Genomic DNA, 14,834 nt, shown 5'->3' with positions numbered 1-14,834 from the left:
TTGTTTCCAATAATTGGAAATGATTTAACATTAATGAGGAAGGGCCTGAAAAGCCTGTTTAAAGCCATTTGACAGAATGTGGATCAGATTGAAATCCGGGCTTTGACTAGATCACTTTAGCACCCTGATTCTGCTCCTTTTATTCGATAATTGTGCTGGTGTACGCCATGAGTGATGCATTAAAAACAGATCAGTATTAGGGCTGAAACTAACAACTATTTTGCAAATCAATTCATCTGTCGAGTGTTTTTTTGATTAATAATCGCATAGCTAAAGATTCCTTAAAGAAGACTTTTTGCGAAATGAAACCAGGTGAAGCTAAAACCTTTCCATTTGAGGAGATTTGGACAGAGCATGCTGACAGATGAAAATGATTTCTTTCTTAAATGCAAAAATTTTTCATATTTTGTTCACTATTTTGGTATAATTGCTGCTCAACGTGGGCCGCTCTGTTAGCTAAAGGCATGCTTTGGATTAATCGATTACTAAATTAGTCAATGATTATTTCAATAATCGATTAATCAAGATTATCCGATTAATTGTTTCAGCCCTAGTTAGTGTTATGAAAGACACTTTACTAATTACATCCAATAAAAGGTAAGGTGTATTTAAAGGCCTTTAAAACTATTTCTAAAGGGGATGTTGCTGAGAAACAGGCCTGAATGCGTAGGCCACACTGAGCCTTTAAATATTTTAACTATAATGTATAATTGCTTAGCTGTACAGCCAGAGAAGTCTGGTAAATGATATCCAGACAAGAACCATAATGGGCTCATCCAAGGGTTATGTAAATCTCAAATAATAAAGGGCTTGCACTAATCGAATCTGGGTGCAGCTAGCTAAGCTGATATGAAAAAAATGGCTTATCAGCTTCATTATTAAACATTTGTGTCTGGAAACATATTTTACAAAGCGCCAGATTTGCCTGGATGACATCCTTTTTTTTTTTGATAAAACAGAATAATTTGAAAAGCACACTGAGTATTTACTAAGGACTTGACTGATATTAAAAAGTGTTTAAAGATCATAAAAATATTTTCTGTCACAGAATAAATCTCATCTGTCTATCAATGTGTAGGTTCACTTATTTAGAGTAAAGGTGGCATCTTTAGAGTAGCTAATAATATTTTTAGACAGATGATTATTTGCCATACCTTAGTTAATTGAGTAGTAATAAAAAAAAGACAGCAAAAACGGGAATATTTTATTGTAAGATTCCAACATAAATTACCTTCTCACTCCACAGTGTTCTGTTGTCTGTGCCCTCAGCAAACAGGAAGTCTTGCAGCAGCCTGAGGAGCCGCACCAGACTGGGACAGAAGGGCAGAGACACGCCCTGTGCATCCCTCAGGTCTGACAGGGAGGACTCCAGCATCATTTCCAAAAGACTGTCAATGGAAACACATTCAGCATGCCATCGCATAACATCAAGGTAGTTGTGAAGAAACACATTCCGTGTTAAAATCTGCAGAACAGACCTGCGTTTTATCTCATCAGGAGGGCGAACCAGTTGGCAGGAGGAGCCCAGTTTGGTGAGGACAGAAAACACCTGCCCCCTCTCCCTCCACACCACGTCTTCTGCCCCCTCAGCCCCACTGCCACTCCACAGTACGGAGAAGACGATGTTGGTTAGCAGGTTGCACAGCTCCTCCTCGGGGGTCTGCTGGAGTACAAACAGATACATGTGGAAAGGAAAAACTCACAAAGACAGCAAAAATCAGTGAAGCTGCCGTGAGTGCTACAGTCATAGTGGAGGAACTGCACAGACCCACATCTCTGGTGATGGAATCTGTATGGCAGAAGAACTATTAGTTTAGCATGCTAGTGGTGGAGTGGTGGCCTAGTGGTTAGGGCACTGCGCTTGGGTCATAGCGCAAGACCCTAAACCCCACACTGCTCAACAATGGCAGCCCACTGCTCCCCAAAGGGATGGGTAAAATCTAGAGAGTTAATTTAGTTGCTTTGTAGTTATGACAATGTTATGACAATACAGTTGAATTCTACTCTACAAATCTGTCAAGACAAGAGATAAATGTAACCCCTTTCACCACAGTGAAACATGGTAGTGGCTGCATCATGCTGCAGGGACGTTCCTTGTTAGCAAGAACACGGGAGCTGGTCAGAGTTGGAAGGAAAGACGGAAAAGAAGGGACTAAAAACAGGACAATCCTGGAAGAAAACCCCCTGAGAAGGGAGCAATTTTAAGATTACTTGTGACAACAAAAAATTCAAACCATCGTCTCTTTTCCTTCCACTTTAGACAGAACCCATGGATGGTCCAAATATAAACCTCTAACAGCACCTTCAACAATGTGAGAAAATCAAGGTGCTATACCTGAGGGTTGGACGTGTTGGAGATGGTGTCTCCAGTTGGGGGGTCTGTCCCATAGCTGGTGTCATCCAGCACGTTTGACAAACTGGAGCTCTTCCTCGGCCTTAGTGGTGGAAATGGCTTTGAGTGTTCCAGAGGAGACGGCGTGTTGGTCAAACTGCCTGCAGGGGTGTGGCTGCCGGTGTCCCCCATGCCTCCCAACTCCAAATCAAAGGGAGATGTGCCAAACGGAGAGAGCGGCTGGTAGTCCCTTCCTTCGTCTTCTGGTCGAGTTGATGAAATGTCAACCGGATTGGAGGTGGAGGACGAGTGGCTCCCCTGATCCACCGAATCAAACGACTTAAAATGAAGGCCGCCATCGTAGTTCTTCAGCGGTCCTCTGTCTCCACTAGGAGGCGACTGGGATAAATCAGAGAAGCCCTCAGAGATGTCCCGGTGGCCACATTCGTCCTCCTCCTCGTCCTCAATGTCCTGGGAGTTACGGTAGTTTAAGTAGATGTCGGTGCGGGAGTCCTCCACCACGGACTGGTCTCTGCGCAGTGGGGGCCGAAAGCTGGGTGCAAAGCCGCTGTGGTTATCAGAATCTGTGATGCTCCCAACATGAGCTTCGTAAGACTCCTTCACATAGAGTTTGGTCAGAACGTCCTGCCAGCCGGGCTGTTTGGCGAGTTGCTTCACATAATCCTCGTTGGAGTAGATCAGATGAAAGAGCTGGAGGGGATTTAAAGAAACAGAAAATTAAGATGGATTTGTTGGAAACAAATTTGCATATGATAAAAGGCCACATGCATATTAAGGTGCGAGGGAACAGACCTTGCGGCAAACGTCCAATCGGACGGTTAGTTCAGCCCGATGGGACAGACAGACCACAGCAAGGAGGTCTCTAAAATTAGGACTGGCATCTGTAGGAAAAAAAAAAGCAATATTTCTTTGTTTATAAATTATTTCCTTACAGGACGTAATTATTTGCTTTAATTTAAATTAGCAGGGGAAAAAATGCATTATTAGAAAAAGCTTTTTCATTAGTGTATGATTTAAGATACTTTAACAGTTCAGCAAAGTTAAAAAGGTTTGAGCAAAAAGCTCAAAGTAATGGAAATGTATTCAATCATAGTTGTGCAAGAATGTTTTAAACACGCAACACTCTTACACTAGATAAAGATTTATTTGCAGAACTACTAATCTTTGGCCCCTGGTTATAATAAGTGATGGAATTTCTGCTTTCAAGACTTGCTTGGACCTCTATGTATAGTAAATGCTGTTTTATATATGAGAAGTTCCTCTAGTAAGGCTGATGGAACTTCTACTTAGTTAGAATCTGTTGTGGTTGAGTTTCTCTAAAATCCTCACATCTGACAATTTAATAACGTTACCGGTAAAGATCTGGACTTTAACCAGGCGGGCTCAGGTCAGTGGGTTAGTTGTTCTTAAACCAGGGCTCTAGAGGCAAACCTTTACAATCAAAAGACCGTTTTACCTCATTCTTCCCAAACCATTTCTACCTAGAGGTGTGAAATCTTAAAAAAAAAAAAAAAAAAAAAAAAAAAAAAAAAATTTCTTACAGTGATGCTAATGAGTGATTATGGTCACTTAAATCTTTCAGTAGGTGTTAATATTGTTTTAATAGATTGACTTTTCATAAGTAAAAAATACTAAACAGGGTTCATATCCTTTTAGACGGGGGATGATGGAAACAAAACCTTATCAAATCAATCAAACTGGGAAATAAATTCAGATCATTATTTCACATTTCATTAATGTGGTTTTATAAAAAAAAAAGTGACATTAATCCATTTCTGATGGTTTAGAAGTTAAAGGCTTAGATGTACTTTTTCAATTATTTCACAAATATAATTAAATATTAATACAGTCTGATCAATGGCGGTTAGTGACAAATCTATATCTTGTTTCTGACTCTGCATCATTTAGCCCCATTAAAAAATGATACAACCTGCTTTGTAACATCTTTTGTCCCTTCAAGACAATTAGATTTGATTTGGTTTCTGTAAAAGAAATATTTCTTAACCATGTGGATAATCACTGCCTATCTGCTTAATTCTTCTGTTTGTTAAGATTATTGATGAGAAATAATAATCAGAAAATGGCCAGATCTACATCTAACCAAATTTAAATTCTAACTTTTATTGCTTTAGATGTAAATAATAGGGGAATGTTGGCCTAGTAGTTAAGGCAGTACGCTTGTGCTCTGCAAAGGTTGCACATACCCAGTTTGATCCCCACAGCCTCCACTCTGGGTTCCTGAGCAAAACCCAACCCTACACTGCTACCCGGGTGCCACACAATGGCAGCCCACTGCTCCGCAAGGGGATGGGTCAAAATGCAGAGAGTGAATTTCCCAATTGTATGACAATAAAGGGATTTACTTTACATTTTACTTAACCTCACATCACATTTACCTATTTAAATAATAAATATGACATATTACAACCTGAATTTAACCTAATTACCAGGCATGAATGGAATCTATTTAAAGGAGACACATGACTCAATCTCCATACAGCAGACGAGTAAAAAAAAAAATGTTAGAAACCCCTTAGAGATATGACACAGTGAGGAAAATGACCTTTACCCATTTTCTGCAACTGTGCTGGGCTATTCAGTATTTTCTGACACTCAGCAAAACCACTTACGTGTCCATGGAGATTTAGCTGCTTACAAATTGACGTATTATTCTTTTGTACAGAACAGGATTGATTTGATGATCTTAGTCCAAATTCCTTAAACAGAGTTGACGTGGCAATTTTTGCTCTAAGCATCAACAAACCAGCATAATGAGCTGTTCAACTTTGGCTAGGATACAGATGGAAATCAGTCCATGGCTGGTGACCATCGGTTTGGAAAATTGAACGCTCAATCTTTTTCCAAGCGATAAAGGCAGCACACTAAGCTCTACCAGGACAACACCCTGTGCTGTGGAAGTGTTCATTGTGAGGAAAAACAGAGGAAGGAAAAAAAACAAAAAACAAGGCTAGATGTAGCTTACTTGACAGATGTTTAAAATAAAGTCAAAGAAGCACAAAGATGTTTAAGATGATTTAAAACGTAAACTATTTCCTAAGGTAAGTGAAAAATGTTTGCTGCAGAGGCTGAGCGCAGCGGACAGCAAAGTAGCTCCATTTTTGTTTTCTTGAACTTTCATTCTGGATTACGAAGCATGCCAGCCTGTTGAACATTATAGACATAATGTTAAAAAATAAGATTGTTCTCTGCTGCTTGTATAATACTCCTAGAAGGCATTACCATGCTAATTTCTAACAAGAAAAGCTAAAGAGTGCATAATTTCAAAGGTGTAATCATAATATCTTTGTTTCATTATAAAGTTAAAACTCTGTTTTACAGGGGCTTCCCTTCTGCTCTCAAAATTTATAATGGCTGACCACAGAAATCAGCAAGTCTAAGCTGGTTTAAACTTTACCTTAATCGTACAAAAAGGAACACAAAAAAAAGGAACCTCAACCTTAAATTATCCCCTTTTTTTATGTCCTTTTGTAACTTTCTCATTTAAACCAATTTTTCTTAAAAACGTGAAGTGAATACATCCAAAAATCTCATGTATTACCTGTGGCGAGGACCTGCTCGTACAAACAGCGTACGGTTGTCATGGTCACAGGGATATCTTCCAGAAAGCAAACCATTCCGAGATAACCAAAATCCTTTAGCTTGATTCGTTGCTTGTTACGCTCCGACACTTTCTCACTTTTCAGAATTTTGTACAAAACCTGCAAGAACAAAAAAGCTTCAGTTTATGCCTGGTTACATCTAAACACACGTCAATAACATCCAACATCTTGGCAGCTCTGTTTAAGAGTTTAAACACCTAGATTTAACATGCATGATGTGTTTTTCTTCCTTTTTTCTGAAGATTTCAGTGATTATGGCTGCTATTGCAAACCCCGAATTAAGAACTACATAAAATATGTTGATAAAACTGAAAAAATAAATAAATTGATATGCAGAGCAGACATCTTGAATATGTCAATGTGTGGTGACACTTTCAGAGTTTATACAGTAATTAATAACTCTAATTTAATGCTTTTTAATGCTCTTAGAAATAATTTTAATGCCACCAACAGGTACCCGTCGACAGGCTGCAGCCATGCCCCGAATTCCTCGTTTTCCAACCACTTTTGTTGAAATTGGCATTCTTCCCCATTCTCTAGCTTTTTCTCCGACTCAAGCTTCTTTTCTGAACATACGTCTTTGCGATCAACTGGAAGCAGTTCCACGCAAATATATCGTGATATAATATGTCTGATGAGATTGTTTTTATAAATTTTTTTTTAAAGTCACAATAAACACATTTAATTAATTTTAATGCTATATAGGGCCTTTATTTAAAAAATAACAATTTAATGACTTTTAAAGATTTTTAATGACCCGTGGAAACACTGCACTTTCTTTTTCCACTTAATTTCCCTTAACATTCTGGGATGCAGCACTTTTTTAAGGGCAGTTCTATTTTTGATGGTCAGCTCCTCAGTCTTCCTCATACTTGTGTAACTATAAACAAAAACTAATTTTACTCGTATTATTTTTGTTGTTGTTTTCAGAGAATTTGAGTTTTTGAGAAAATGTCTGCTTTTTATAAGATGGGCAACAACATAATTAAAATTAACAGAAAAATCATCTGAAATACTATGTCATTGTGTATGTGATGAATCTGTATAAAGTTATTACTTATTTAATCGAATAATTGAGACAAACCCTTTAAATAACACTCCCGAGATGCACCTATAATCAGAATGGGTGCTCATGAAAAGTCATAAAAAGAGGTGGTTTCAGTTGTCCTTACCCTGAACACCCTCTCTCTGGCCTCATCTCCAAAGCTCTGGGTGAGCAGGAGGCTATACAGCTGCTCCACGCCCCACTCCAGGAGCACAGTCTGCACCTGCTCCCGAGGCGGGCTGCTCCTCAGGAGCTCATACAGCACATCCAGCGCCTTCACCACCTGACAGACAGGGGGAGTGAAGTTGAGTAACAAAAAAGGAGTATGAAGGAAAAGATAAGAAACAAAAATATAAGGTAGAGAGCCAAAGAAAGAGCACTCAGATGGATGACTCAGGATGAGTGTTTAACTGGGAGTACATTGCGGACATGAAAAGGTCAAAAGATTGCAATATCAAACTCCTGGAAGAAAAACAGCAATAAAACATTTCAGCATTACCTGCTGCTCCTCTCCGACTGTCAGGATGTAGGCGAGCACGCTGTGCAGCTCCTCTGGTGTCGGAGACTTGAGGAAATCTTTCAGCAGCGAGAAGAGGGCCGTCTGAATCGTCTGTTTCTCATCAGAGAGAGGGCTGCCATCCTGCTCCACACTGCAACCAAACAGATGAGGGGGAAGACTCTGGCATCAGGGTCATATATGAAGGTGAGAGACTAATGACCTGAATTTAAACATTTTATGCTGGTGCTTCATCGTGCCCTGCTCACCTGTAGTATGTCCGAATAGTGTCCAGAATGTATTGCACCCCATACTTTCTCTTCATACGCTGCTTGCTCTTGTTTATCACAGATGACAGATATTGCACATGGGCTTCAGAGTGGGAAACAAAAAGAAACACAGTCATCCCTCCTCCGGCTGACATTTAGAAATGTCAAATCAAGATGTAAGGTTGTGTTGAAAAAGAGCTGTAATTTAAAGGATGCACCCTAAATCCTAACCAACACCTCCAGAGTTTAAAGAGATCTAAATCCACCATCATCCTCTTTTGCTCCAGCTGTAGGCAGCTTTAAGGTGCAAGCTTCACAGATGATTTGGTCAGCAGTAGGGAGGTTGCTGATGCCTTACCCAAACAAACAGCAAAATGGCTTTTTGTCCAGATGCGGAAGTTAAATAACAGATGTTGGTAGAGCTGCTGCAGGAGCTGGCTGTTTCCCTCGTTGAAAACCTGCTCCAGGAGAAGCTGACATGCCAAAAGAACGTTCATGTCCATCATAGTGCCTGGAACCTGCAGCATACCAAAAGAGGGCCTCATTTTACACTTTTAAAGGGTTTAATGTTACAGTAGAATACAGTCCCTTACATATCTGTGCATGGCTAAATCCACCAGTAAAAGAAGAAAAAAAATTACCTTTAACTTTTGTGTTTATTCAGTGGAAACAATGCTAAAATAAAACAATTTTATTCTTTGACCTGAATTTAGTAATCTATCAATTCTTGGTTTGTCTTCAAAAGACTAAAGTCTATTGCTAATCCTTAAAAGGAATATAAGAGAAGAAGCCATTTAAAAAAAAATCACTAAAATGGGTTTGTATCCACAGTCTGAGCAATACATAAATAGTTTAAAGCAACTGGAGCCTTAAAGAAAAAGATCAGCAAGAAGCTGCAGCAAAAAGTAGATTCATGGAATCATCAACCCTCCAAAAAACCCCACTAGGCATCATCTACCTGCCCAAGGTTAGTATGGGAGACATTTACAAAAGGAAGCTTTTCATGCCAATAGCTTTACTGAAACTGTACCGTTTGTTCATAAGATTGAGTGTCAGTGTTTGTGTGAATCTTCTCCACAGCCAAATATGGAAACAACTAATGCCTCTAAAGATACAAAATAGTTTCCATACAAGATGATCCAACTTCTCAACATGGATTTCAACATATCCTGTCAGCCTGTATCCACAGCTCTGCTGCACCAATTCTAGGATCAGCTGTGCTCATTAATGAGTCAAATACAAACAAGAACTTAAGTCTGACCCTGCACTTTGATTGATCGCAAACAAGCTTTTACCATGCCTCGCTCAGCTGATATTTGCAGTTTTGTTTTTGGGCTTGTTTTTTTTGGGAGTGGGGCAGAATTCCATATAAATAACAGCAGAGATGTAAAAAGATTCAAAAACAAAGCATTACAGTCAAGTCTGCTTGGGATCCCATGTATGAACCCATCAAAGTGCTGGATAAATACATACAGTCCAATAGCTAAATTTATAACCAAGAGATAAAAAGATGTGAGGTAGCATGTTGACTAATTACTCTAATCAGTTACACCACATCTGTTGGGAGGAATGGGACAAAAGTCCAGCAAATTATTTGGAGAATATGGTGGGAAGATAATCCAAAGGATTTGTCCAATTATGAAAGTGTAAAAGGGGACATCAATGCATAGAAATCAAAGCATGGATGTGCCAAAATTGTCTTCAGCTGAATCATAAATAACCCGAAATAATAATGCTTGGACCAAAGAAAGACAGTTTAAAAGTTAGCTAGAAAGCACCAATCAGTTTGGAAATCTAGGCATAATGATGGACTCAGACCTAAAACCTCCACAGGCACATAAAGACAGTAAGAGTCGGCCTTCTATCAGCTAGAGAACATATCCAAGATTAAAGGACTAATGTCCCGGCAGGACTTTGAACAACTAGTTAATGCGTTCATCTTCTGTAGAAATATTAACTGCAACAGTCTTCACAGGTCTCCCTAAAGCTTGGTTTATGATTGACATTTCTGCAAGATCAACCCGGCCGAATGAAAAGTCGATCAGACAGCTACAAGTGATTCAGAATGCTGCTGTCCACATCCTCACTAAACTTAGAAAGTAGAGCACATCACTCCAGTTCTACACTCTTTCCAATGGCTTCCCATATGTCAGAGAATAGACTTTAAATACTTGTGTTAGTCTATAAATCATTGAATGGGTTAGGAACAAAATATATTACAGACTAATTGCCAGTGGATCAACCACCCGGATCTCTTAGGCTTTCTGGTTCTGGATTCTACATACCCAGAACCAGAACTGAACACGGAGAAACAGCTTTTAGTTCTTAGATTTTCTGTCCAGGTCCCTCTTGCAAATGAGATCTGGATCTCTATTGGGTTTTACCTGGTTAAATCAAGAAAAAAAAAAAAAAAAAAAAAAAACTGGAATAAACTCCCAGAAAAATATAAAAGTGCTGAAACCCTCAGTTCCTTTAAAGTTGTTGGGAAACGGCTGTTCCAACTGTTGAATTTCCGAATTCTCCCAAGTGGTGCCCGACTTTACATGAGGGGATAAAGTGAATGTGATTGGTTGTTTATCAAGGGGGCGGGAATTTTTGTGGCAAGCAAGTTTGGTTTGGCCGGTTTATCGGAAGCATCTTACTAACCAGTTAGCAGCTTAGTGCTAGTAGGTTCCCAATGGGAAATTAGATTGGGACCAAGTAGCACTAAATTGGTGACTTAGAAACGACACTGTCAAGGAATGCTGTGGACAGCTGAAACATGCAAGAGGAGGAGAGTTTTGTGTGGGAGGTCATGGATGAGTCTCCTCCGTCATACAAAGTTGTTGTGGAAGAGGACGCCAGGGCGGCAGAAGCTTCGTTTGGTGTAGAAGGCTTACAGCCGTACATGTTTAAGCCCTTGCCTCGCAACGCTGCTAGGTCTGTTAGCTCTACGCCTGCTGAAGACACAGACGTCCATCCCCGTGAACACTGGGACGGAACTCAATGGTAAAGTAAATTATTCTTATTTCAACCGTTGCGTATATCAGCTGCGACATAAGAATCAAGATGCTATGACCGAAAACATTTGATTGACAGATGTCCGTTGATATATGATTGGCCCAATTTAGGTGTACAAGCTGACGTATAACTAACTGGCCTGCATAAAATAACGTAAAAAAAACCCTGCAGATTTTAAGACAGGATTTTTTATTTTTATGGAAATTTTCAAAATTTTGGGACAATATGGTCTGATAAAGAGTACATTTATATACATGTTAAAGCCAGAATGATTTGCATTTTAAATATATCTTACCTACGACTTTAAGATTTAAGAGAATAAAATGTTGATAATAAAATTTTATTCTCAACCATTTTATTCTCTCAGCATACAGCACGCTGAATTGCCTTGACTTATATTCTTAGAGTGAACAGCTTTATCAACAAAAGCCTTTTTTTTTCACCTGTCTTAGTTTGCATCATTTGTTATTATTCACACTGAAACAATATAATGTCTGTATGTTTTGTCCCACACATTCATTCCAGTCATTCTGACACAGCGCTGCTGTTTCAGCAATGCCAGATTCCATTATTCAGCAACAGTGAGGTGGAAAAGGTCAGATTTTGATTCTTAGATGCTAATCAGCCCTTTGTGTTTTTAAGTTTCTGGAAATAATTGTCATGTGTGGGACCTACTTTGCTGAGCATGGCACCGATGATGCTGGGCCCATGGCACTGCAGCAGACTCTCCTGATTGACAGGGTGGTGACGAATCAGGTTTTTCACCATCAGCAGGAAGGCAGCAATGCTGTTTCTTTCAAGTCTGCCTTCTGAGGAAAAAAGAAAAAAAAAATAGGGCAAAATGGGGTTTAAGATTTCCTGTGTAAGCCACTGAAATATTTCTGCTTTACAAGGCACTTCATAAAGATCACATCCCAGTTACCTCACTGATAATATGCTATATTTCTGTGATGTTTTTGACTTGCTGAAAATATTTATGAGCATAGATTGCCGCCTCACTTTTTCCCCCTCATTCAACACCCTAGCTTTGAGCTATTAACTATATTTGTCAATCATTTCCTGTTTGCCATTACATCATGTGGTTGTGTGCAGACTTAAGCCTACTCATTTCACAATGCTCAACCTTCCATGAAAGTAGGTTAGTCTTAAAAATGATGCAGTAAAATGAACTAGATAAACACAAAGCCGTGTATCAAGGATGAACATTTAGACAGTGTGTGGTTTGTCAAGAACATGCCTAAAGGTGACACATATCTGCTATAGTAATAATGAGTAACAGATCTTGTGAAGATTCAGGATGAAACTGGTAGGAGGGTGTTATTATTCACTATGTAAACAGTTCTGTATTGGCATTGCTTGAAAGGCCACACAAGGAGAGAAGAAACATGATAAAAAGGTTAGAGTAAAAGTGTACAAATGCATTCAGGGACAAAAATCCTTAATTTAGGAAATATTTTCTTGGATGTCATTAAATGTAAAGGTAAGTTTTTGAATTTAATAACCATTGGAGAAGCTTGCAATCCTGAAAGCCACATCATTGGCTGCTGTAAAGTTCCTGTGTGTAAAGTTGGGAACTGTAACGTTCCCTGGCTGTAAAGTTCCCTGTTGGCAGCTTCATGTTGAGTGGTTGTTTTGCTGTTGGAGGGACTGGTGCACTTTACAAAATAGTTAGCATCATGTTAACAGCTGAATTACTGTAGCAGCATCTCAAGACATCAGCCAGAAAGCTAATGCTTTCACCAAAATGCATCTTCTGAAGGGGCAATCATCCTTCCACACCAAAAAGGTACAAAATGGCTTGAGATCAACAAAGTTGATATATAGGAGGGACCATTAGAAAGTCCTCGTCTCAGTCCAATAGCAAAATTTATAACCACGAGATAAAAAGATGTGTGTCAGCACATTGACAAATTACTCTAGATAGTTACACCAGATCTATTGATGGGAAGATAATCCAAAGGCTTTGTTCAATTATTTAAGTGTAAATGTCTAAATACTGAGATTGCTATATAATTTGCTATATAATTGCTATATAATTTTCTTTATTTTGGAGAAAGTTTAAAAAGCTACAGTCTATAAAGATATTAAATTTTTTCCAATTGGTTATTAAGGTACAATGACTGTAGAGCCTTTGAAATCTAAGGATGTTGCATCAACTGTTTAGCATGGTGGTGGTAGCATCATTCTTTTTAGTGCTTTGTGCAAAGAGGTTACAAGAGAAGTGCTCAAATATCCAACTAGAATGGAGTGTGAAGTCTGTCAATGTTCAAAAAAGTTCTTTTTTTTTTCTTTTTTACAACTTGTTACATTAAACTAGGACTGTGTGTTTACATTCTGAGATCTGAATCCTGAGAAATAAATAATCCATGAGAAAATAATTGAGGTCATATGTAGGATAATACTTACAATAGGGGAATGTAAAAATGAAATAAATTCCATCAAAACCTGAGGTTAATATCTTGCTTGTCCAACTGATTAGTTTTAGCAGTTTGAGAGATTGCAGTGTTTCGAGGCAAAATAATGTCTAAAAATAATGTAACGTTTAAAAACGGAGAAGACACTGACCTGCAGATTTATTAAGAGGCAGCAGCATGGCGGCTGGGCCTCTAGAGGAGGTGATCTCTGGTCCCAGCAGGTCTGAAGTCTCCTGACCACCATTGCACACCTGCTCCGCCTCACACACCTGCTCTAGCAGGGGCAACAAAACCCCCATTCCCCCTACCACATTCAAAACATCCTGTAATGATAGAACAAATACATTTTAAAAGCTTTGAATGAACTCTTTCTAAAGGAAGGTAGCAAAAAAAAAGAGAGAAAATACGAAAAAAATCACAAAAAAACAAAAATGAAAGCATGAATTCTGTAGAGGTTCAAATTAAAAAAAAACAAACTATACATCTATATGAAGGTTTAACAATTATCATTATTTATATCAAATAACAGGAAAAAAATGAAAAATCTCTGATTTTAATCAAAAAGGGCTGACATCTAACCTTGGTGTCCCAGCTGACCACTCTGTGTCCTGTTAGTCTACCATCATGCTGGTGATGAGGTGCCAGATCCAGACATATCTGACTCTTGAAAGCCTTAAAAAGCCCATGAGGGAAAAAATACATGAGGAAGTGAAGCTGGTGGTGGCAGAGTAATAATGCAGTGTGTGTTTTAATAAGCCTCATTTACCTGTGGAGTGTAGTACAGCACCAGCTTGCTGTTGAGTTCAGATAACTCTCCGTCCGCTTTGAATAAGGGCACGTGATTAGGGCCTGTGATGGAGAGTGGGATGTGAAGAGTTTAAAAGCCATGCAAACTTAACTTGATATAAGTGTTGAATCCTTCTGCTGAATGGGCAAAAGAGTGTGCCGGACCTGCAGCGTGCAGAGCACGAGCCTGGGCAGGCTGCAGAGCCTCATGGCAGATGAAGGCGGTGCCCAGCAGCCCATCTAGAGAGGTTGGCGATCCCCACTCTGTGTCCTGCAGTCCTGCTGAGATGGTGTGCACCGGGGAGTCCGCCGTAGGCCCCCATCGGCCGCCTGCAAAGGATGCTGGGAAGGACTGGGATCGAAGGAGGGAAGGAGCATGGGATGGGAAGGCAAACTCTGGTGACGGGCAGGAGGTGAAAGATGAGGGAAGGTTTGGAGACGTGGTGGTGGTAGTGGTGCGGTGTCCTGCGGAGCCGATGCCGCAGTAGATAAACGGCTTTAGGATCAGATAAGGTGAAACAGAGAAAATTAGACTATGAAAGACATCCAGTCTGAAGTCGAAAAAAAAATAAAAATGGGTTTACCTCATTGAAAGATGGGAAACGAAGCTGTGCAGTTTTCTGTTGCTCTCCATCGATGTAGACTGTTACCAGGTTCTGTCCGAAAGGACGACGACCTGGGATATGCACTATAGCCACCGAATGCTGGGATAAAGATAAAATAAAAAAGTCATACATGTCAAATTAACTTTTGCCACATTATGAAATTAATGGTGCAGTAAATTAAAAAAGTTATTCCATATATATATATATATATATATATATATATATATATATATATATATATATATA

At 39.3% G+C, this 14,834-nt stretch overlaps 1 protein-coding gene across 5 annotated transcripts in view; it reads right to left on the bottom strand.

The window, feature by feature from the left end:
* The window catches only part of nbeal2 (neurobeachin like 2), a 55,566-nt gene that overhangs the window by 16,914 nt on the left and 23,818 nt on the right, over positions 1-14,834 (bottom strand). For 3 of the 5 annotated variants that reach the window (XM_015370365.1, XM_015370399.1, XM_015370391.1), the window contains 15 exons: positions 14,568-14,687; positions 14,149-14,479; positions 13,964-14,046; positions 13,777-13,869; positions 13,349-13,520; positions 11,459-11,592; positions 8,142-8,301; positions 7,784-7,886; positions 7,518-7,668; positions 7,146-7,301; positions 5,913-6,072; positions 3,146-3,234; positions 2,336-3,043; positions 1,479-1,663; positions 1,232-1,388 (listed from right to left, as the gene is read on the bottom strand). In XM_015370365.1, coding sequence (XP_015225851.1) covers positions 1,232-1,388; positions 1,479-1,663; positions 2,336-3,043; positions 3,146-3,234; positions 5,913-6,072; positions 7,146-7,301; positions 7,518-7,668; positions 7,784-7,886; positions 8,142-8,301; positions 11,459-11,592; positions 13,349-13,520; positions 13,777-13,869; positions 13,964-14,046; positions 14,149-14,479; positions 14,568-14,687 — 2,802 coding nt within the window. The remainder of the gene's footprint in view (positions 1-1,231; positions 1,389-1,478; positions 1,664-2,335; positions 3,044-3,145; positions 3,235-5,912; positions 6,073-7,145; positions 7,302-7,517; positions 7,669-7,783; positions 7,887-8,141; positions 8,302-11,458; positions 11,593-13,348; positions 13,521-13,776; positions 13,870-13,963; positions 14,047-14,148; positions 14,480-14,567; positions 14,688-14,834) is intronic. The other 2 variants (XM_015370383.1, XM_015370374.1) reach the window with 2 other exon arrangements.

Source organism: Cyprinodon variegatus, unplaced genomic scaffold (assembly GCF_000732505.1).
Source record: "Cyprinodon variegatus isolate N-32 unplaced genomic scaffold, C_variegatus-1.0 Scaffold2, whole genome shotgun sequence".
In the NCBI taxonomy this organism is placed as follows: Eukaryota; Metazoa; Chordata; class Actinopteri; order Cyprinodontiformes; family Cyprinodontidae; genus Cyprinodon; species Cyprinodon variegatus.
Note: the sequence above shows the minus strand (reverse complement) of the source record. Positions and strands in the feature narration are given on the sequence as shown.